Source organism: Cajanus cajan, chromosome 3, assembly GCF_000230855.2.
Source record: "Cajanus cajan strain Asha chromosome 3, NIPB_CcT2T_4, whole genome shotgun sequence".
Lineage (NCBI taxonomy): Eukaryota > Viridiplantae > Streptophyta > Magnoliopsida > Fabales > Fabaceae > Cajanus > Cajanus cajan.
Genome location: NC_138519.1, coordinates 12,122,202 through 12,146,997, shown reverse-complemented (window position 1 = coordinate 12,146,997; position 24,796 = coordinate 12,122,202). Strand labels below are relative to the sequence as shown.

Genomic DNA, 24,796 nt, shown 5'->3' with positions numbered 1-24,796 from the left:
TAGTTCAAAGACTTGAAAAATCACTCTATTAACTTTATTTTTTATTTTTCAAAGAAAACTTTTCAATGGTAAGTTAATTGATCTTCCTTTGGATCGTGTAATTTTCTGTTTTTCTACACCTTATTTTTCTTCTGTTCTAGGATCGTGTGACACCTTTTATCCTAACATAGATATACAATAATTATAAAAGCATATTCTTGGGTTAAATAAAATCTTTAGAATTAAAACAATGGTTCCATTAACATAAGAGTAGAGAATTCACATTCGTAAACTTAAAACATGGCCAAATGCGGAATTTATAGAAAAATGAAACATGAGTTTTTTTCTAAAACAAAATAACAATAATGAAATCCTAAACTAAGCTTAGCTATGCCCCAATGTCACATATCCTATTAGAGCATGCCCAACTGAAGTCTAAGCCTCATCACCAACATCCTCATGTTGATGATCACCTGCAACATAATTTAAACACATACAAAGAACAAGGGATTGAGAAACATCTCACTCGATTTCAGGTGTACAAATAATTTAACTTGTATTATGGCATTTTTAGCAGCGTCGTAATATGCATGTAGATTGTGACATTTAAAATTGCCATTTTTCAAGTTGCTTATAATTCTAAAGTGACACTTTTAACTGCCATTTTTTAATTTACATTTTATTTATAATTTCATAATATTAATTTATACATTTTTTTTACCTCCCTCTTGTTTATTTTAGTTCCCCCTTTCACTTTGTAACCCTAAAACATTTTCACTTCAGAAAATTTCCCCTCTTAAGTTTTTTTTCACCATTTCACCGTTCTCCTTCGCATTCACCACCATAGGGTCTCAAGCTTTATTACCTTGCTCTCACGTAACACACCTGAGTACATGTAAGTTTTCAATTAACATTCATTATTTGCTCTCTCTTTTTAATTTTTGAATCGAAGAAAAAAGGTTCTTTGGGTAGCTACGTATATGTGCTTATGCTCATTACTAGCATATATGCCTTGGGCTATTTGCGTAGCCAATGATGAACACTCGCCGGAAATTTGTGGTCGTGCAGCTAGTGCTTGAGTAGCCAGTGATGCCACCCACTGGCGTGCGACCAAAGAGTGTTCGTAAAAAATTAATGAGTTATATTAATAGTTTGTTTTGTTAAACGTTTAATTAATTTTAGAAAAATCTGAAGGAAAAAAATAATTTTAGAAAAACGAAACATGTAGAAGCACAAGTTTCCTATTGAGATTGATTTTGCTTTTGGGTTAAAGAAATTAGCGTGGCTTTAGGCATAAGGGGACAGAGAGGATATATGTTAACATTAGAAACAGAGGCGTGTGTTAAAGCCTTTGCCAACAAGTCTTTGTAAAAATAAATAGAATAATTTGTATGCATTTTTACACTCATGCTTCATGAGACTTTATTAAATAATTTTTTCCTGGATGGATGAAGAGGTTCAAGGAATAATTTATTTATGAGAAATTAATATGGTATTTGAATGCTAGAATGTAAGCCAACCGAATTCATAAACAAGGGCTTATTCTGAATCAATTTTTTGAACATGCATAGCTGTTGTAGAGACTTAAAATGTTTGGTATTGAAGATGGCTTATGTGGATTTGTATATTAGATGTTAATTTAATATGATTTCTATTTAGTGTTCATTTGGTTATTCCATTGAACAAAAATCATATGTAAAATTGATAAAGATGAGATATGTGGCTTTGTTTTTAAAATTTCAATGGAGCTTAATCTGACAGTTAGGTTCATGTCCTGTTAATTCAATTTTATCCCACCCTTTAACCTTTGAGTGTGCATATTATGAAGGTTTCTGGTGTTTTTTTTTTTTTTTTTTATGTTTTTAATTTCTTTTAGAGCTTAGTATTGTTTACTTTCGTTGAGGTCCAACATAGATAATACTTAGACTTGATGTTGTTTTGTTTTGAAGTTGTAATAGTTCTTAGTAAATTTGGTGTTTTTTTTTTTACTATTTCATAAAATAAATGTATAATAACTATTGTCACAGGGCACTTAGTTGAAGTTTATATTTGAAGACTTTTCTAATTTATTAATGTGCAACGGCGGGCTATGTGTTTTTTGATTCATTTTGATAAGGATTTGGCAATAGTATGATTAGAACAAAATAATATGATTAAATAGAATCATGAAAACTAAGATTTACTATGTTATAATGTATAGACTTTTTATTACAGGAAGGTGTCCACTACATGATTTACACACCATTTGAATCACCTATTTTACTGTTGTGAAGGTGAGCTTCAATTCTAAAAAATCTGTCATATTCAAGATTATTTTTTTAAGTGAATTATAAATGAATTTGTCTTCCTTTCTAATTTAATTAGTTTCAAAGATTAGTATTAGTTTTCCATCTACTTTGCTGCATAGTGAGACTCGAGGGAAAATATAAATGACCCACAAGGAAAATAGAAGTTGTCAAGTTCCTTCACAATTTTTGTTGTTAACATATTAATCATTCATACACTAAATCAACATTATTTTCTTGATTCAATTTTTAGTAAACTATAATAATCAAGTTGTGTTTATGGTAAGGTGAACGAGACATTTGCTTTAGTTTTATTGTTTTAAAAAATATTTTAAATTTAAATTATCATACATAAATTTTTATTATATCATTTATTGCTAATCTATTAGTAAAATTATTCGATATTATATACATATATGTGTGTATTGTTATAAAATATTTAAAAAGGTTAATTATTTACTTAAAAACAGAAATTTTTAGCAGGTATTTTTAAAGAGAAATTTTTTTAAAATATTTATTAATCTTCAAATATATTTAATTTTTAGCAGGTATTAATTTCATTTTGTAGTCTTGTTTTTATATCTCTCTTAAATTGAAGGCACTAAAAAACTGTAGTATATTATTTGACAACCAAGCAAAAAGAATGAGAAAATCATCTTTTAATTTTTTATTTGGACTCTTCTAATTGTATTTGCTCAATTAGATTTCAAAGTTCAACTATAATTATTGTAGAGTGCAAATACATAAAGTTAAGGGCTCATTGATAGATTCGGTTCCAACATAAGAATATATTTAATTAAGATGAAAATTTAATTTTTAACAATCATTGACTTTAATATAATATTGTATTTTGTTTTGTAGCCATGCCAATAAGTCTTGGATTACTAAACCACGAAATACAATTGAATATCTAAATGGGTTAGACAATTTTTTGGATTTTGCTATTGAACATGCTAATGGTTATGTCATTAAGTGTCCATGTTCAAAGTGTGGTTTCAAGAAATGGCAAACAAGGGATATAGTTCTAGAACACCTAACATGTCAGCCTTTCCCTGAAAATTACAAAGTGTGGTATTTACATGGTGAACGACCAAGTATAAGTGAGTCTACGACCTCTAAGAACACACATGTAATAGAAGAAACTTTGCAACCTCAAAATCCAATGGATAACATGCTCAACGATGCATTTGGGTTTATGACGCACGATGCCAATAATCTTGATGGATCTTTTGAGGATAATGGTGAACAACATCATATGGCAAGTGATGTTAATAATGTAGAGTTTGATGCATTGTTGAAAGATAATAACCAACAACTATATGAAGGTTGTACAAAGTATTCAAAGTTGTCCTTCATACTAAAATTGTATCACATAAAGTGTATGTGCAAAATGAGTGACAAAGGAATGACTATGATTCTCGAATTGTTAAAAGATGCTTTTGAGAATGCTAAGTTTCCTAACTCATTCTATGAGGCCAAGAAAATCATCAACAAACTTGGTCTTAATTATACCAAGATACCAGCATGCCCAGAGGATTGTATGTTCTATTGGGGTGACGAGAATGAGGGCTTAGAAGAATGTAAAAGATGCAAGACTTCTAAGTGGAAGGATAAAAAGAAGAAGCAACATGCAAAGATCTGTCGCAACCCGAAAATTTTCGATCTCGCGACCTATCGTTTAGACATCCTTTTAAAAGTCTCATTAATTAAGGAATGTCCGGATACCAGACTAATCCTTAATTAATGATTTTGAAAATAGGTTCATGGAGTCGCCACAAATATTTTACTAAAAACATTGGAAAAAGAAAAGGTGTTTTAAGATCCAATAATGGCCTTGATAACCAAAATTGGGTTCGGGGGTCAGTTACGTGTAAGGAAGGTATTAAGCACCCCTACAGCGCCCTCAATCGGTACCCTATGATGAAGTTAACATGATAAGAATTAATAAATTAAATATTAAATCCCCTTTATTAATATTTATTTACATATTGAAAAATTAAATTATACAACTAACCCTAAAATATCTACATGATTGCGTTTGTGATGACAAAAAATAAGAAGTAAAAGAAAGAGAAGAAGATTAAATGAAATACCTCGTAGCAAGCTTTGTTAGATCTTCAAATATGGAAAATATAGGTGCTTTGTGGCAACCTTTCACACTACAATGCCTCACAAAATCTCAAGAAATACAAGAGAGAGAAAAAAAGACAATAAGAGAGAAATTTCGAACTCTAAGGAGCTTTGGACGAAATTTTTGGGTCCCTAAACTGTTGGCCAAGATTTTCTATTTATAGGCATTAGATGTGGGCCAGAACGGCCCGTTCTAGATTCGGAACGGCCCGTTCCGGATCCGAACGTTGTGCAGTATATTTGCACCCTAGAACGGCCCGTTCTAAAATCAGAACGGCCCGTTCCGGGGACCAGAATGGCCCGTTCTGATTTCAGAACGGCCCGTTCTGGGGTACAAATTTAAGCCCGCTTTGATTGGTTTGGAACGACCCGTTCTGGTCTAGAACGGCCTGTTCCAACCTAACATTTTTAGGCCTTTTAGGAGTCTCAGAACGGCCCGTTCCAATTCTAGAACGGCCCGTTCCGATTTTGGAACGGCCCATTCCGGGCTACTAAAAAATATTGATTTGGGCCCTCTGATGTCCTATTTTGCTGATTGTATGCCCCCGCACGAAATTTGGTGTCTACAGCTGCCCCTCTTTACTTGTCCTTTGGAATAGTTGTTTTGCTTTTCCAAAGACAAGTAAAGACGTAGACATTTCGTCCGGGTCTTCTTCTCGTCTCTGTGTTGATGTTTCTACGTTGCTTCCCTTGGACAAGTGTATTTGCTCGTATGCTCACCCTTTAGAGCAGTTGAGCATTGATTGCGTACTCTATTGGGTAATAAGGTTGACAAACTGTACACCTAATCTTCAGTCTTCGAGTAGAAGCTCCATTGTTTCTCTTGTGATAGTGAGGTGAAAATTTGGATCTTGTTGAAGAGAGAGTATATTCTGAGCTCAGCCTCTCCAGGCTGGACTGATATTTGGGGCTTCAGCCGACCCATTCTAAAGGTAGGTAACCCTCTTTGTTATTGTAGTATTTTCGTAGCCTCTACAGGACGTAGTATTTTTGTAGCCTCTGCAGGCCGTAGTATATTCGTAGCCTCTACAGGCCGTAGTATTTTCGTAGCCTCTGCAGGCTGTAGTATTTTCGTAGCCTCTGCAGGCCGTAGTATTTTCGTAGCCTCTGCAGGCCGTAGTATTTTCATAGCCTCTGCAGGTCGCTTGCTGATATTGTGAGTATTGTTGTGCCGACCTCTCCAAGCCGCCTGCTGATGTTTTGAGTATTGTTGTGCCAGCCTCTCCAGGCGGCCTGCTGATGTTTTGAGTATTGTTGTGCCGGCCTCTCCAGGCCGCCTGCTGATATTGTGAGTATTATTATGGCGACCTCTCCAGGTCATCTGCTGATGGTGAGTATTATTGTGCCGGCCTCTCCAGGCCGCCTGCTGATGGTGAGTATTATTATGCTGACCTCTCCAGGTCGCCTGCTGGTGGTGATGATGTGATTGTCCCTTTTTTATGGGAAGACGTCTGATGAAGACGAGGATTGCTAGTAGGTGGTGCCCTTGTGATTGTGGGCAAAGGAGTAAATGTCGAGTATTATTATGCCTAGCCTCTCCAGGCTACCTATTGATGATGATGATGTGATTCCCCCTTTTCTTTGGGAGGACGTCTGATGAAGACGAGGATTGCTGGTAGGTGGTGCCCTTATGATTGTGGGCAAAGAAGTTGATGGCTGGTAGGAATTCCAGTGTTGCCCCTGCCACGTGAGTATTGTGATGCCTCTCAAGGCATATGTTGAGATTTTTCGATGACTGATTGTTTGATTGTTGATGGATGGTTGTGGAATGAAAGACTGCCCCTAGGTAGATGGGCAGGAGATGTTTGTTGTGCCCTTGTGTTGGTGGGCAGAGAAGTGGATGGTTGGCAGGGATTCCAGTGTTGCCCCTGCCACGTGAGTATTGTCATGCCTCTCCAAGCGCTACTTGTGATAGATTTTTTTTTTTGAAATTCATTTTTGTTTAGCTTCGACTCTTTCATGTTTGAAGTTTGCCTTTTTCTGCTATTTTTCTAAATGTTTCGGTTTTTTTCAACATGTATGAAGCTTGCCTTCTTCTGTTTTTATCTTTTATTGTCATCATTGGTGGAGGGATCACATGGTGATGTTATTTTTTGAATCTTTATTGATGAGTATTATTTTGGAAGCCACTCCTGGCTTTGGTTAGGAAGTCATTCCTTGTCTTGGCATTTTTTGGATCATCCTTCATTTAGTTGAGGAATAAGGCACGATGGCCTCTTCATGCTTATAGGCTTGATTATTCTTCCTCTTCCGGTTCTATCCCATCTTGCTATTGATGTGTCTTTCTTTTCTTGGTGGCTATATGAAACCACTTGTATGGAATGCCCTTGTTGGGGCTAGGTTTTTTTTTTTTTTTTTGACATGATCTTGGCTCTTAAGGTACTGTCTAGCTGTTGATCTTTTTTTACGAGTGTTTCGACCTCTTGATTCCTCCAACAAGTGATGGATAGACACACACAAAGAATGCAAGAATGCAAAAGAAAATGCAAAGCAGAAATGGATTGGATTTTTTTTTATTTTAAATAAACTTATACCCTTTTGTGTACGCTTGTGTCATATGCATGTTATGCAATGATGCTTCTATGCTAATGCTTAAAATGAAAATTTATTTTTACTTTCAAGAAATTAATCTATGTGCATTGATCAATGACATGGACTGTTAGCCTTTAGCCCTGTCGAATTCATTGTTGCTTCTTGAACTTGAGGTTTGTGTAGTTCAGCCCTCTCGCTTGTACCAGATGTGATATGTTAGCCCTTAGATCAGGTGTACCTAGACTCTGTTCTAGGAAACCTCCATCTTTTCCTTGTGAGTATTCACTATGCATACTCCGTGTATCTCTCAAATTTATCTTAATGCCATATAGGTCAAGAGGAAAGAGAGGAAGAGGATATATACATGTATTTTTTTTTGCAGAAGTTTTGTTAGAAAGGATTTATTTTTTTCAAAAATTATTTTAGAAGAATGGCTGGTCGAGGTAGGCTAGTGGTTTAGGCTGATGAACAAGCACATTCAAAGTGAGGAAATCATTTTCCATGTTGGCTTATTATTTCCTTCAAAGTTAAGCGATGACTTGGGATTGCATATTGATTAAATGATCTTCCCGAGCCGCCTTTCGGTTTTCAACTCGTGATGCTGCTTTGTGCTAACTTTTGCCTAGGTTACATGAGATGTGTTCCCTAGCGGACATTTTCTTTTGATCCTCCCTTTTGCCTAAGCTACTCTTTTTGTTTGTGAGTCTCCTAGCGGACCTTACCCTAATTTTTGCGCAGCCCCCTTAGTGGGTTTCCTGCCAGGCTTTTGTCTTTGCAGCATTTGTGATCATCTTTCATTCCTTCATTTAAGGGGGATGCCCCTTGTGCTGATTTTATTTGGACTTTTATCCACAAGTCATGCCCAATTTGATTGATCTTTATGTGTTTTTATTGCATATTAAACCATTGTTTCTGATGACGTCCTTATTTCAAATGTACTTGTTCATTTAAGGTTTGTTGACGAGGCTTAGAGTAGATAAAAGGGAGAAGAGAAATGAAGTAGAAAAGTGTATGGCATTAAAATAAATTTTCAATTTACACGTGCCCATTTAATGTAGCTTGAGGGCCCGAGCATGCCCCAAGTTCGTGATTCGTACACAAAGAGAAAGAAAGAGGTTGCCCCTTAGAGAGGCCTAGGTCATCTAACTGTAGAGCTAGTCCTCCACTTGCTTGGATGTGGCGCTTCAGAAGATTTCGTGTAGAGGGAGGAGGGCCTTTGGATTCTTCTCTCATGAAGGTGTTCTCAACCTGTATCTTTCCTGAGATGTAGGAATGGGTAGAAGCGATGATAGAGTTTTTCATGGAGTCTTGCTTCTCAAGAGGAACCTTCAAGCTGTCTCTCAATTTTCAGCTCGAACAAACATTGCTTCTCAATTTTTTATTTTTTCTATTTTACTTTAATAATTTTTTTTGTCTAGAATGCTCTTTGCGGGTTTTCATTCTAGCAACTTCTTAACAAGCAATGTTTCTCACTTGTTGAAATCACCTTTCGAGAAAGCTCTATTCACTTTGCCTTAGTGTTTGAGGGATTCGTCCTCCTCAGATTCTCTTATTAGCTTGCAACTCGTTAGGAGTGTGGATCCATCCATTCCTAGTCATTTCTCCTATTCCGCTTGGATTTCACGGTTGCACGACACAACTTTATCCTCTTGGGGTAAGAGTTGGCATCTTGAAAACTTTTTATGCATATGGCTTGTTTTCCATTATTTTCGACTAACACACATAGATCAATTTCCTTTTTTATTCTCATTTATTCTTTTATAAGGAGGGGTATGTTCTAAATGAATGTAATGCAAACACGTAGAGAAAGTTAAGAATAATAAATATCAGTCTCATTGATTTGTTTATTTGTGAATGCTCAAATAGATTTTAACAGTATTGAGCAAGAATCTGTATTAGATTTTATATCAAAGCAATAGCCCAACCATAGTATTTTGTTTTTTTTTATAATTAATTTGGGCTTTTCTTTAAAGCCCAGATACTGTCGCATATTAGAGCATTCACTTTTCTTAACTTTCTATACGTACTGCAACCTAATCCTCCTTAGCTAATAAAATAAAATGAATGAAAATAATGAGCTAATCTAGAATGTATGTCATTTGTTTTGCTTAATCTTTATCATGTTTCTATTATCTAAAAGAAATGATGCATGGTAAAGATGAGATTTCTTTTATTCATTTTTTTAAAAGAAAACTATCTATATGATGTAAATGGAATGATGACCTAAGAATGTACAAAGGGGTATAAAATTTTACTATTATTATTATTTTTTTATTATATTTTTTTTATTATCTGTTTGCTTATTTTAAAATTTCAATCCACTCTTATTATAAGAAATAATACAAACAAATGCACACACACATGCTTAATCAATATACACACACGATCGTATTCAAATCCTTGGTCTGTGGTCCCTGTAAGAAAAGTGCATTGTATAAGACGGTTCTAATCTCACTGGTTCTCAAGGCCCCCAAGGTGCCCCCATTATAGGGACCCAGTATCTCTATCGCCGTCACCTGGCATACTATAAGGTCTGTCGCAGTATTTCGGGCTAGAGTAACCGGTTATCACCTTAAGTGTGATTTCCGATAAGGCTCGCAGGCTCTAAGGCCAAACTTGGGCCGGTCGTACGTCAACCGCTCCCTATGTTTAATACCATCATGCCCCCGGGTGTAGGGGGAACTATTGTGTGCAAAGGATTGTGTACAATTTAATTCAAACAGGTGCAGAATTTAAACAAGCAAACAGATATGCAAGCAAAACAAACAAAATAAAGGGGAAAAATATTTAAATTATTATTCCTATTTTACTAACTTCATCATTTATTGGGCTTGACCCTCTTAAAACGTCCCTAGTGAAGTCGCCATCTGTCGCAACCCGAAAATTTTCGAACTCGCGACCTATGGTTTACACATCCTTTTAAAAGTCTTATTAATTAAGGAATGTCCGGATACTAGACTAATCCTTAATTAATGGTTTTGAAAATAGGTTCATGGAGTCGCCACCAATATTTTACACAAAACATTGGAAAAAGAAAAGGTTTTTTAAGATCCAATAATGGCCTTGATAACCAAAATTGGGTTCGGGGGTCGGTTACGTGTAAGGAAGGTATTAAGCACCCCTACAACACTCTCAATCGGTACCCTATGATGAAGTTAACATGATAAGAATTAATAAATTAAATATTAAATCCCCTTTATTAATATTTATTTACATATTGAAAAATTAAATTATACAACTAACCCTAAAATATCTACATGATTGCGTTTGTGATGACAAAAAATAAGTAAAAGAAAGAGAAGAAGATTAAATGAAATACCTCGTAGCAAGCTTTGTTAGATCTTCAAATATGGAAAATATAGGTGCTTTGTGGCAACCTTTCACACTACAATGCCTCACAAAATCTCAAGAAATACAAGAGAGAGAAAAAAAGAGAAAAAGAGAGAAATTTCGAGCTCTAAGGAGCTTTGGACGAAATTTTTGGGTCCCTAAACTGTTGTCCGAACGTTGTGCAGTATATTTGCACCCTAGAACAGCCCGTTCCGAAATCAGAACGGCCCGTTCCGGGGACCAAAACGGCCCATTCTGATTTCAGAATGGCCCGTTCTGGTGTACAAATTTAAGCCCCCTTTGATTGGTTTGGAACGGCCCGTTCTGGTCTAGAACGGCCTGTTCCAACCTAACATTTTTAGGCCTTTTAGGAGTCTCAGAACGGCCCGTTCCAATTCCAGAACGGCCCGATCTGGACTTTGGGAACGGCCCATTTCAATTTTGGAATGGCCCGTTCCGGGCCACTAAAAAAATTAGTTTTATGGCACACCGTTGTTTTTTAGAAATAGGGCATAAATTCAGATTGAGTCGATCGCATTTTAATGGGAGAATTGAGCAAAGGGATCCACCGATAACTTTGTCAGGGTCAAACATATTTAAACAAATTGAAGAAATTAATATTACATTTGGGAAACCATTAGAGTCTAATGAAATAGGTAAAAGAACTCGAGGAAAGAAAGTTGTTGAATCTATTGGACCAGAACAATGGAGGAAGAAAAACATTTTTTTTAATCTTCCTTATTGGGAAACCAACTTGTTGCGCCATTGTCTAGATGTAATGCACATTGAAAAAAATGTATGTGATAATGTGGTGTACACTTTGCTTAATGACTCTAAGAAATCAAAAGATAATCTTAAAGCACAGAAGGATCTTAAAGAAATGGGTATAAGGAAAGACCTTTGGCCAGATTCTAATGGAAGATTTCCTCCATCTTTGTTCTCACTGTCAAAAGCAAAGAAAAAAATCTTTTTGCAAACTTTGAAAAATGTTAGAGTTCCAGATGGGTACTCAAGTAACATTACAAGGTGTATTGACTTAAAAAATGGAAAGATATCTGGCCTAAAAAGTCATGATTGTCATATTCTAATGGCAATTACTACCTCTTGCCATACGTAATGTTTTACCAGACAATTTGGCTGCAGTGCTAATAGAGTTATGTTCCTTTTTTTAACAATTGTGTGCCAAAATGTTAAGCTTTTTGGATCTTGGTCAACTTCAGTCTCGCATTGTTCAAACCCTTTGTCACATGGAAATGTTATTCCCCCCTTCCTTCTTTACAATCATGGTTCATCTAACTTGTCACCTAGCTAGTGAAGCAAAACTTGAAGGCCCAGTACATTATCGTTGGATGTATCCTATTGAGCGGTAAATGTCTTATTTCATAGTTTTCTATCCTAGGGAAAAGTGTTATTGATCAAATTTACAAATTGTGAAACCATATGTTAGGCATTTGGGTCACTTAAAATCCTATGTAAGAAATAAGGCACAACCAGAAGGTTCTATTGCTGAAGGCTACCTAGCTAAAGAGGTTCTTACCTTTTGCTCTCAATATATGGAAGGGGTTGAGACACGAATCAATAGGCCAAGACGCGTTGATGATTTTCCTAATGATAGATATTCTTCAAATTTGTCTACCTTGTTTCCACCAATTGGTAAAGTAGCAAGTGCTTTTTCAACATTTGAGTTGTCAACCATGGAGAAATTTCAAGCCCATCGATATGTGTTATTAAATTTTCCTCAAGTTAAGCCTTACATTGAGTGAGTATTTACATAAACTATAAATGATATTACACTTCAGCAAACTATATATGGAATTAAAAATATTATATTATTGTTGAATATTTTATAGTGAATTTAAAGACCACTTGAAAAAAAGATCTAGAGGGAGAAGGATTACAACTACAGAGATGGAAAAGATGGTTAATAGGGACTTCATTAATTGGTTTCCTCGAAGGGTAGGTAGAATATGTAAAAAAAATTGTGTTGCTAAATTTTTAATCAGAGTTTGTAAAATGATGTAAAATAAATTAACACTTTTGTTCACTATTATTTTAGATTATGAATCCAGACATTTCAAATACAATGTTGAGTGATCTCAAGTATCTAGCTCAAGGTCCAACACCACATGCTAGAAGATTTTCAGCCTTTAATGTTAATAGGTTCAAATTTCAAACTGTAACTCGAGAACATGGGTTGAAAACTCAAAATAGTGGAGTTTTTCTAACTTCTTCAACATCTTGTGTTGCTAGTAGTCTTGATGGAAATATGAGAGAAGCGGATTTGGCATATTATGGAAAATTAGAAGATATCATTGAGCTTAACTATTATGGTCATTTTAAGGTTACACTTTTCAAATGTAAATGGGTTGATACTACAAAAGATAGGGGGTTTAAAAAGGATGCCTGGGGTTTCGCTTCTATTAATTTTTCACGATTGATTCACATCGGTGATCCTGAAGAACATGATCCATTCATTGAAGCTTCTCAAGATGAAATGGTCTATTATGTGAACGATGAGGTGAATAAAGATTGGACAGTTGCTGTCCATTTGAAACCAAGAGACTTGTATGATATGGGAGGAGAAGGAGATACTGAAGTTTGTGAAGTTGAACCATGTCCACAACAAGACTTCGATCAATTTTTTAGGGACTCTGATGAACTACAATTGTTAAGGGAGGATGGAGATGATGAATTATTAAGTGAGGAAAATCCTAATGATGAAGTTGAAGAAAAATGACTCAATGACTGAGTAATAATTTTTTAATGGTACGACTTTAGGTTATAATTTGGTAATATGCGTGTATTTTAACTATCAATAAAATGTTATAGTAGATGTGTTTAATTTTATTATTATAATTCAAATAATTTAATTTAATTTTATGATTTATATGTGTAGATATGCCTAAGCCAAAGAGATTTAGGAACTTGCTCAAATCAGTTTGTGAAACCTCCCAACATGAGTCATCTTGTTCAAATACATCAGTGGGTAATCATTTACTGCCTAATGATTCACCTCAACCTAATTTGACTCCTAATGCTCCAGCTTTTACTCCAGTACGTTCTACACATGTTAAGTTTTCAACATTGATTTATTAGTTTGTTTTACTTCTCATGTTAGTCTCAATGTTTTGACTAATATAGTTTAAAATTGAATTGCCATAGGCTACATCTTCCCAAATACCTAATCAACAACAAGTTGTACATCTACAGATATCTAACCAGCAACATATTGAGCTGCCAGCAGTTGATAATGGATTTGCACAAGAAAGGGCACAACAAAAGTGCAGAACAGCAAACTACACATGAGGAAACTACACAACAACAAAGTACTCAAGCTGAAACTGAAACATCACGATGTAAAGTTGGACGACACTCTAACCATTTTTGGTTTGTAGATGCTATAGGTATAATGTATAGACCTACATTATGTTATTTCATGATTTTGTTTTCCTTTACATTTATTATCATTGACTGTTATTTAACAAAATATCCTTTTTAGATGACCATGGGGTAACTAAGAAACTTAACGTGAAGGTTAAGGATGTTCGTAACTTGCCTAATGGATTGCATATTGTGGTGGATTTTGATGAAAGATTTCAGCCTGTTGGAGAGGCATCTGGTTTACTTGCGAACTAACATTGTGTTATTTGAAGTCTCGATTTTGTTTCAAGGTAAATGAAGAAATGGCAAAAAGAGATGTTATGTTTAAAATTGCTAATCAATGGAGGGAGCATAGAATTAAGCTTTGGAATGAACTTTATGACCCACTTTTAAGTAGAAATGACCTTATCAAGAATGTGCCAGAGGGTCTTAGCATGGATCAATGGGCTTCATTTGTTGACTATCGCCTAAAACCTTCTACAATGGTAAACATTTTATACATATCAGTATATTTACATGTAGCTTGTAATTAAATATTAGTAACTGCCTCTACTTTCACTTGTAGGAGCTTTGTAATAGAAATCGAGAGATTAGGAAAAAAACAAACTATTCCTCACACTGGTGGTGCCATGGCTTTGTCAAGAAGAAGGGATAATTTGGTAGTTTGACATTGACCTTTCTCGTTTCATTGTTTACATGAAGTATGATTTTATATTGATTTTTTTACTTATATTATCTTCATAAATTTCTTAGAGAATTCAGACGGGTAGAACTGTTGGTCGAGGGGAAATGTGGAAAATTCATAAGAGAAAAAATGGTAGCTATGTTAATGAAGAGGCTATGGAAATAGGGGTAAATTTCTACTTTCATTTCTCATTATATGAATCAAAAATATTTGTTGTGCTTTATACCTCCTACAATTGTTAATATTTATAAAATTGATATTGTTTTTAAATTATTTCCATAGTAACATGAAATTTGGCATAAATTTTATGTTTGTTGCTATTTTGGATATTTTGTAACTTAATTACCTGTAGAACAACTATATATGTGCATATAAAATAAATATGCAAGTTGGTTAACTATAAAGAGATAAATCATAATTTTTAGAGAGCTATTTATTAGTTTGCTTGGGAATTCTATTTTATGCAAGAGTTTTTACGAAGTGGTAGGTCCTACTTTCTAGAGAGCTATTTAATAGTTTGCATGGGAATTCTATTTTGTGCGAAATTTTTTACAAAGTGGAAGATCCTAATTTCTAGAGAGTTATTTATTAGTTTGTTTGAGAATTCAGTTTGGTGGAGTTTGTAAATTTAGCTTCCAAATTCTGAATTGTTTGTGAATTGATCTATTTATTATCTTATAGATTGTTTGCGAATTCAACTTCTAAATTTCTATAGAGCAATTTATGGGCTATTGATTGGTTATCATTCTTACTATGGAAACTAATTTACATTTGTATGCATTTTTCTCCATTTAGTTTACACAATTTGTGCATTGTATTTTATACATATTACTGGTTCAAAACTTGTGTTATATTTTATAAATATCTCACTTTCATGTAGGAGAAAATTGATGAAATTCTAAGTCAAAATCCAGAAAATATATCTGAAATTTCTCCAAATGATGCAATTGGTGTTATATTTGGTAAAGAACATCCTGGACGTGTTCGAGGATTAGGATTGGGCGCTTGTCCTACAATTGCTTTTAAGAATTCCACCACAAGACTAAGTGGTATCAATGTTGGTTCATCTAGTGCAAGCACATCAAACATGGAAGAAAATTTTGTGAATATGGCAACTGAACTTGCTACCGTTAAATCTCAAGTGCAAACACTTCTTTCATACATTGCATTGAAGGAAGGAGGCAACATTCCTGAAGACATGGTTGCCTTATTTTGCGCTTCTATGCATCACGTATATCATCATATAAATAGTTGCTTCTATTATATTATCTTCTTTTATTGTGTTTTACTGCTTGAAAATGATGGTTAATAAGTTAACTAATTTACAAGGCCTTTGTTATTAATTTAATAAATGTTTCTTATTTATTCTAGGCAGCAGATGTTGGAAGTGGAACTGGAACTGCATCACCTAGTATCATGAAAAGATCATCAGGAGGAAGTAATGTAGATTTAGAGAGTGGTCAAAATACCCCTAGTTAAGCATATGAATAGCTTCACTTATGGATTTTGGAGTTACTATATTTTGATTTCTTGTTATTTGAAGTCTTTGGAGTACTTAAACTACTTAGATTTTGTAAGAGGATACTATGTTTGAAGTAATTCTACTATTTTGATTTCTTGCCATTTTAAATTTTAAAGTAGAACATATATTTTAATTACAAATTAAAGTAACATTTACTTTTACAAAAAAAAAATTAATTATTAATTGAATTTGTTTAAACATTTTAATTGAGAAACTATGAATTAAAATATATCATTATTTAAAAATGATGACTTTGAAGGCTATATTTAAATATGATTCTAGTTGATTTTAGCTTACAATGCAATATATATAGAGAGAGAAAATTGTTCGTTCATACAATTGTGGCAGTTAAAACTGCAACATATTAAATATAAAAATCAACTATTTTAGAAAATTGTGACGTTTAAAGATGCCATTATTTACAAAAAATAATGGCGGTTATAAATGCCATTATTTACATAATAACATTATTTTAAATAAAAATTATGGCACTTTTAACTGTCATATTTTATCAAGATACACCGCCATTTTTTAACATGTATAAAATGGCGGCTAATTTGACGGTTGACTGATACTTGCCGTTTTATACATTGTGGCGGAAAGAATTGTGGCGACTTGGACAACTGCCATTTATGTGAATAATGGGGGTTCAAACCGCCATTATAAACAATAAAAAAAACGCCATTATTTACTCATTTTTTTGTAGTGGAAAAACACTTACGTGCATGAAAAAGATGAAGGTGCTAGGGAAATAAAACAACCTTTTTACATCAAGCCAAAAGGGGTCCGATGTAAAATTGAAATCTACGTCGGACTATACTTCATATCCGACATAGATTTTAGTTTTTACGTCAAACCCCCTTTGGTCCAACGTAAAAAAGTTTAGATTAATTTAAAAAATGCCATCGTGTATTTTTTACGTTGGATATTTTTATAACTGATAAGAAAAAGATGATGTAAACGAGTGATTTTCCACTAGTGTGACCTAGATTCTACTATTGACACCATAGATTCTTGAACCCTTTGATTTGTCTAAGATTTAACTTAAATTAAGAGAAAGTTAACTTTAGTCTTTAACTCACATTACTAGGTAACTTACAAACTTTTTGTTGTTATTTTGTAGTTGTGAAAAAGGTTGGAAAACATTGAGGAAAACAAGTGATAATTGGTGAAGATTCAAGAGAGAAGAAACTTTTGGCTAAGTCTCAACACTCAATCTTAGTCTCGTGCTTAGCCTTAGCCTGATAGAGAATCATTTGAGAAATTTCAAGTCCCACGTTGAGCCTAGGTACTCACTCAACGTTAGCCTTTTAGAGGAGAATTTGAGTTCCTCACTTAGCGCCACAATCCTAGGGACTTTGTGTTGGTTGATCCTTATCTCACGATAAGCGTGAAAACTCACGCTTAGTGTTGGAAGTGCTGACATGTCATTATTGAGATGAGACAAAAGGTTTTATGACCTATATGGAGAAAAGACATACACTAGAAGGAGAGCTTGAATTGTGTGTATAAAAAACTCGTACTTTTGTGCAATGAAGAGGAAATTTTACAAAAGAAGCACTGAAGAAAAGTCAAATGGAGCACCAAATATTTTTATACCGATTTGTCTCAACCACTGAGACTACATCTAGTTCTCAATCCAACTAGATTGAGTTCTAGTAACTTTTACAAAGTTATAAGTATTCTTTTACCAAGCTTCTTCTAACTCAAACCTAAGTAGTCTTTGACTTACCTCTTTAAGTAATTATCCAAGCATTCTTTCTACAAGTCTCTCCAGGCTCAACACCAAGTAGTACTAGACTTTCTATTTTAAGTGGAAAAACCTGAGAAATCAAATTAAGTTGTTAAATAGTTTCTCTGATAGGCCTGAAGTTATTTATACCTGACTTGACTACGATTGGTCTAATCTTGTGGTTTGATAGGATCTAACCACTTAAACTACTAACTTTTGTTGTAGGAGACCTCCTTAATTAATATGTCTGGTAATGCATTAATTAATTATTGATGTGGATGTTGAAAATGTGATACTAAATAATAAATTTGTTGACTTTTACATTAAATATTTTAAAAGTCATATAAATTATGATTCATAATTAGTTTGATTGTTGAATTTTATGTAAGATATACCAATAAAAATATTAGCAATACATGGATAAAACCTTGAATAAGTTATTAACTAAAGTTACTTCACTATAAGCTAACTAAGAAGAAAAGAATTCATCAAAATAATAAATAAAAAATTCTTGTCAAAGCTTATGATATATATTACTATAATAAAGGAGATTGAGATTTTTCGTGTACACATTTTTAGTCTAATTCTTTCTTTTTAATTACTCTTTTATAACTCCCATTTTTTTTATTTTTATAAATGTCAATTCATAATAATTCATATTTTTTGTTAACCATTTAATATTAAATAATTTTTATTATTTGTTATTTTAAAAAGTTTTACCGAGACATATAGTACTTTTTATATGCTAAACAATGAACAAAGAAAAAAATAATAATAGAAAAATAAAAACATAAGTATAAATCATTAAAAAGAAGCCTTGAACCTCCAACATTGTAATTATCGATATCACGCTCTAACCAACTGAGTTATTCCATCCAACTCCCATTAAAAAAGTTGTTTTATCTTATATAGTCATGTAATAAACAAACGTAGAGCTGCACTTGACTCTCATAATACTTAACCTGCACATGCTACTCAGTAATCCAGGAAATAATGAACAAGAATACGAGAATGATCTTTTTTTTAAAAAAAAAATAACCGATGTAAGTTTAACACGAGAATAAAAAGCAGGACATCCTTCAACACTCTAATGTACATATACAGTAAAGTTAGCTTCAAAAGGCCCAAGTTTTTCACTAGACCAAACTAAACAACAAGGTGATATAAGATCAAATAAGATATAGCCAATGTTGCACATCATTTCCAAATTCCTATGTGGGTTTTATAACCGAATAATGAATACAAAGCTAAAAAAAGAGAAGAATACATGTTTCCATTTCAGAGTTCAGACAGTGTCATCATGAAATGATGGCTTCATATTCGAATTCGCAGAATTCAGATAAGTCTTCCTTGTCAAACTTGAGCATATCAAAATCCCAAGAATTGTGTGATGATATGTCTCCCATGTCAAAGTTGTATGCAACATCATCATCATCAGGCAATGATTTGTCTAAGCTCTCATGCATATTAGAAGTATCCAACCTGCTACTTACGAGATCCTTCTCACATGTCTGGTCCAAATCAACATTGATTGGAGAAATGCATTGACTTCTCCCTAAACAAGTCAATTGTTCTGCAGTCTTCCCATTGCATGTCGTAATCGGAGAAATCTCGAGAGGGGATACACATGTATCATTGTGAGAGGGATTTGTTTTGCAAGGTGTATTTAAAACTGGAGAATTGGTTGGAGTAGGAAATGGAAGAGGATTGAATAAGCTTTTAACAACACTAGATCTTTGAACTTGTGATCCACCAAGTGCACAGTTCTCAGCCGATGATTGAGTTGCAGAACAAGGCGTAACAACTACTTGGTTATTGACTGCATTAGATCCTTGAGCCTGTGATCCACCAAGTGCACAATTCCAAGCGGATGATTGAGTTGCAGAACAAGGTGTAGAAATTACTTGGTCATTGACTGTATTATTTGACGATGGCAGTATGTTTAGACCTGAGAATAGATAGAGTAAAAATGTAATTAATGACATTATGAAAGCTTAGCATATACTTGATAGATTTATCAGTTAGGGGACAAAAATACCTTGAACATTATTTTTTCTACCAGGTGGTCTACCACGACGCTTCTTTGAAACTGTAGGAACATCCATTGCTTGACTATCTCTTCTCTTTCTGTCAGATGCACTAATCATGGGTGCAGACAAGTTTCCTGCTTCCACATTGGTATTCATACGCATAGGCAGTGACTGTATATGAGACATGTTTTGCGGAGGTAGAGGAGTAGTAATAACAGGAGCAACACCTAAGAAAGCAAAGCAATGTCAACACATCATTAAGACAACCTAAAAACTTGAACACCATTCAATTTAATTGAAACTTATTTCCAAATTGTGACTTAAATACATTAGGATTAACTCAACCATTAATTGATAAACTTAGCTTACACATCCAAAAATACAACAGTAAACAGTGACTAAGGAAACACAATTTAACGATTACACTCCTAACTTTATCAATCAGAATTCCCAAATATAGGACTTCTCTTGGGAAAATTCAAACATTCAAGTGAGTCATTCAATTCTATTAGCAAAACAGAATATTAGGCAAAGACTGATTTATTGAAACTACCCAAAAATCAACACTAGAAACATAGATTATATCTAACTATACAGATTTCAAACATGAAGCATCCAACTCTTTTCGCATAGTATTGAAAATTCCAAATCAACTAATCAAAATAATTTAAGGTGAACAAGCCTTACCTTACAAAACTTGTAAGGGGAGATTGCTCTCTACTTTTTTAAATTAGCAATACTTATAAGGTGAGGATTAATCATTTACGAATAACACATAACAAAAACCCCACTAATCATTTACGAATAACACATAACAAAAACCCCACATCGTACCTAATCTTTGTCCTTAAAATAGGCAAAATATTTATTTCATCAAACTTGTAAATGTTTTAAATTGCGGTTTGAAACTACAACTACATGGCAGGAACCCTTTCATGCAATTATCACCGTCTTAAATGATGACAATGCATTCACAATCTAATACCACAACTCAAACTCAATTTGAATTAATCGCGCCACAACTTGAAAAGCTTTAAATAGCTGTTGCAGTTTTAATAATCAAAATCAACAAATAAGGCTGCCTACCACATTGAGAAAAAAAAATTTCAAGCATAAGAGGAAAAACATGTACACGAAGGAGAAACTCTGGATTGAGGAAGCATTGCAGGATTTGCGTTCATCTCTGCAACATTGGGTGGGGGTGGCCTCCGAAAAGTATTGAATGTGTTGACAGCATTTTGCATGTCTCGCAACAGCATCTGAATCCTGATTTTCTCTTGATTCAGCGAAACCCTTTCTTGATGCAGCGACGCCTTCTCTCCCTTCAAGCATATATACTCATCCAGCATATTTTCCAAACTCAGCAAACTCTTTGACACCTAAAAAAATAGAAAAATTAAAATTAAAATTTGAATATTGCTGATAGCTCTTTTTTGTTGATTGATAAGAATTAGAATGAGGAAAGCATTGAAGCAATTCTAATAAGAAAAAATGAAAAAGAAGGTAGCATACCTCTTGGTTGGCAATAAGAGAGGAAGCCTCGTTAAGAAAGGTGGAACGCGTGAGGGAAAAGTTGTTATCGAGGAGAAAACGATCAACGATGATAGAGACTAGATTGAGGCTCATCTTTCTCTTTTGCAATGACTCGGGCTGCTTTCCGGCATTCAGTAGTGTCTTCATCGTGTACAATAGCAAACAATAGAGACAGTGTGGTGACTTTGCCTTCTTCACCTTCTTATGTTTACAGGGATTCGAATGCGGGAAATTTATTTCTTTTCGAGCTATCAATAATTAGTATTTACCGCCACAAATATTAATTGAATTTTTTTTAAAATCAAAATCAAAATAAAATCTATTAATTCGCACTATCAATGTAGTATATTTATTTAATTATTCTTTTATCCGTAAAAAATAATATTTTTTTTAGAAATAATAAATGTTTTATTATTTTTTTAAATAAAGGGTTTTGTTTTTAATTTTAAATTTTTAAATTTGAATTTCGTTTCAGCTAAACATTTTCATCCAGTTATATTTTTTTTTTTTAAAATACAGGTGTTTAATTAAGTATTTTTATTTTCATAAATTAATTTTGGTAATCATAATTATTATAAGTATAGTCAATAATATTCTTCAAATAATGAATGAATTCAGAAAAATAATAAAATTTTAAATTAACTTAATTATAAAATTGTGATGAATGATTTTTTAGTTGTTCAAAGACTTGAAAAATCACTCTATTAACTTTATTTTTTATTTTTCAAAGAAAACTTTTCAATGGTAAGTTAATTGATCTTCCTTTGTATCGTGTAATTTTCCCTTTTTCTACACCTTCTTTTTTCTTCTCTTCTGGGATCGTGTGACACCTTCTATCCCAACATAGATATACAATAATTATAAAAACATATTCTTGGATTAAATAAAATCTTTAGATTTAAAACAATGGTTCCATTAACATAAGAGTAGAGAATTCACATTCGTAAACTTAAAGCATGTACAAATGCAGAATTTATAGAAAAATGAAACATGAGTTTTTTTCTAAAACAAAATAACAATAATGAAATCCTAAACTAAGTTTAGTTATGCCCCAATGTCACGTATCCTATTAGAGCATGCCCAACTGAAGCCTAAGCCTCATCACCAATATCCTCATGCTGATGATCACCTGCAACACAATTTAAACACATACAAAGAACAAGGGATTGAGAAATATCTCACTCAGTTTCAGGTGTACAAATAACAGTTAGCCAACACACACACAAATCATAACAAGCACATCCATAGCTACACATTAATCAGGTGCAAAATTCAAATTATACATACAACGATAACACATGCACGGTCATTCATCATGCAATGATGTCATGGACTCGACTCATAAATGCATGCATCTAGCAACAGTCACGTGTCTCATAATCACATATCACGTGGTATGCTACCAAAGCAACATACCTAAAGTAGTCTAGGAATACATGTCGGCTCAATCGTGCACTCTCAACTAGAAGGATGTACTACTAGGGTCTTATCGGGGATAGCAAAGCCGTGCAAGATACGTCCCATGCACACAAACGAGCAGAACTGGGCCTTCCAAACCACACTATCCCCTAGGACTCCTCCAAGATGTTTCACAGTTGGAGGGTTTTCCCTAACGATGTACTCCATATCATACTTCGTCATATAAATGCATATAAATCATGATGCATGTCACACATTCACAAACTCATGAACTCATCACTTTACTTGTCACGAAATTTCATGTCTTATCTCATTTCATCACATTTCACATTCTCATAGTCGTAGTGTTCACAATAGCAAAGATTGATCCATGGTTGCCTAGAGCAACACCGACAACTCCCTGAGCATATAGGCCTTATGGCCAACTAGAATTGGTAATAACTATCTAGACAGCTACTTATTCTATGAATAAGATTCATATAAAATTGACACTAAAAGACATTTTATGTCTGTTATTTTGGACTTTTAACATTAGAAAAAGTCCGACATCAATGCAGGAGACGTAAATTTACGTTGGGTGTTTTTATAATCGATGAGAAATGGTTGACAAACCAAAAAAAAAAAAAACCTTGTCAATCCATGAACACGTCCAAAAAATACCCAAATGCTTCAATCTAATCGGAGAGATAGGTCCAAAATAAAGAATGGGTCTTGCTGTCGTGCATCGTGAATGGAAAAACGTCCAAAGGTCTCGCACAGTTGTCGCCGAAAATCGCTGGAGAGGAAAGCAGTGTCAAGACACTCGTGTGCAGGAATAAAACAACATTTTTACACAGAAAGATCAATACACACATGAAAACACTAACTTCAATCCATGAAAACGCCTAAATGATTCAACCCAATTGGAGAGATAGGTTCAAAATCAAAAATGGGTTTCGCTACTGTTATCGTCGCTGCTCACATTGTTGTCACCGCTCACCGTGAGCGAAAAACACCCAAAGACCCGACAAAAATCGCACCACCATTGCCAGAAATCGCTAGAGAAAAACCCTAGAGGAAAACAATGGAAAAACACTTACGTGCACGAAAAAGATGAAGGTGCTAGGGAAATAAAACAACTTTTTTACGTCAAGCCAAAAGGGGTCCGATGTAAAAAAATTTAGATTAATTTAAAAAATGTCACTGTGTATTTTTTACGTTAGGTATTTTTATAACTGATGAGCAAACGCTGACGTAAACAAATGATTTTCCACTAGTGGGACCCAGATTCTATTATTGACACCATAGATTCTTGAACCCATTTAACAATTATAACCTAGTATCTCAAGCAATGGAGTGTAAGCTTCAATTCTTTATGCTTCTAATGAACTTAACCATGTGTTCTATTTCTTTGACTTTAGGAAAATATTGAGCATGTCACTTTCTAGACTCTTGGCGTGGGAATACAACCAATTGACTATCATTAATTCAAAAGAAAATATGTGAATTGTTGAATTTGCTTTTGTTGTTATAATATTTGCTTTGACCCCGAGCCGTGTTGAAATTGACATGATGATCACATCCTACTTCTGTTTATAGCTCTTATTGGGCATGTCACCTAGGTATGCTGACACAATTGAAACTGATTCCTTGCCTTTAATTATTACTTGTTATAAATAATTTATTACTGCACATTAAAAGATTTACCGTTTTCTTGAATATTTGTTGCAAGAAACAAAAAAGTTAATGGTCTCTGGCTTGGGAGACTGTAGTGTGTATACTGTTTAGGCAGTGAATTCAATTACAGTACACTGTTTTCTCTCATCTTGATATCAATGCTCAAAACAAAAATAAATTGGAAGAAAGGGAATCATCAATTCACAAAGCTTTTTATTCTTTTAAGATCAAAGTGGAGGGAATGATTTCATCAGTAGAAACAAAATTCAAACTTTCACAAGAGGAACTTGATTACCTTTACATTTCAGGCTTCATTTTGGCAAGTTAGTTTGGATCTAGACAAGAGACAAGGAGTTTTGAAGTATTTATCGAGAATGTCAAAACTATTGATAGTTAAGATTTTTTCACTATCATAATTAAATATTTTCGAGTTTTTACAATTTTTTGTTTTACTTATAAGTTTGATTAAAGATTGTTTATGTCAAAAAAAGCAAAATGTAGCTGTAGGTAAAAAATCTTTACTTATTAGCTTAGTCATAATTTTTTATTTATTTTACTCAATTAGGAGTTAATTAGTTTTAG

The 24,796-nt window shown here is 33.8% G+C and overlaps 3 protein-coding genes across 3 annotated transcripts; 2 read left to right on the top strand and 1 right to left on the bottom strand.

The window, feature by feature from the left end:
- Window positions 1–1,721: 1,721 nt before the first annotated feature.
- Window positions 1,722–12,019, top strand: LOC145956062 (uncharacterized). The gene is made up of 5 exons (XM_083071620.1): window positions 1,722–1,744; window positions 3,126–3,866; window positions 10,779–11,261; window positions 11,452–11,622; window positions 11,704–12,019. The coding sequence occupies exons 1-5, from the start codon at window positions 1,722–1,724 to the stop codon at window positions 12,017–12,019; spliced, it is 1,734 nt and encodes a 577-aa protein (XP_082927746.1).
- A 1,539-nt stretch (window positions 12,020–13,558) lies between these two features.
- Window positions 13,559–15,801, top strand: LOC145956061 (uncharacterized). The gene is made up of 6 exons (XM_083071619.1): window positions 13,559–13,643; window positions 13,756–13,868; window positions 13,928–14,122; window positions 14,391–14,489; window positions 15,203–15,553; window positions 15,694–15,801. Exons 1-6 carry the CDS (start codon window positions 13,559–13,561, stop codon window positions 15,799–15,801), a joined length of 951 nt encoding a protein of 316 aa, XP_082927745.1.
- Window positions 15,802–18,080: 2,279 nt separating this feature from the next.
- On the bottom strand, window positions 18,081–21,329 carry LOC145955547 (uncharacterized). The gene is made up of 4 exons (XM_083070430.1): window positions 21,119–21,329; window positions 20,739–20,985; window positions 19,615–19,833; window positions 18,081–19,524 (listed from the first exon to the last, which is right to left on the bottom strand). The coding sequence occupies exons 1-4, from the start codon at window positions 21,284–21,286 to the stop codon at window positions 18,875–18,877; spliced, it is 1,284 nt and encodes a 427-aa protein (XP_082926556.1). The 5' UTR covers window positions 21,287–21,329; the 3' UTR covers window positions 18,081–18,874.
- Window positions 21,330–24,796: the final 3,467 nt, after the last annotated feature.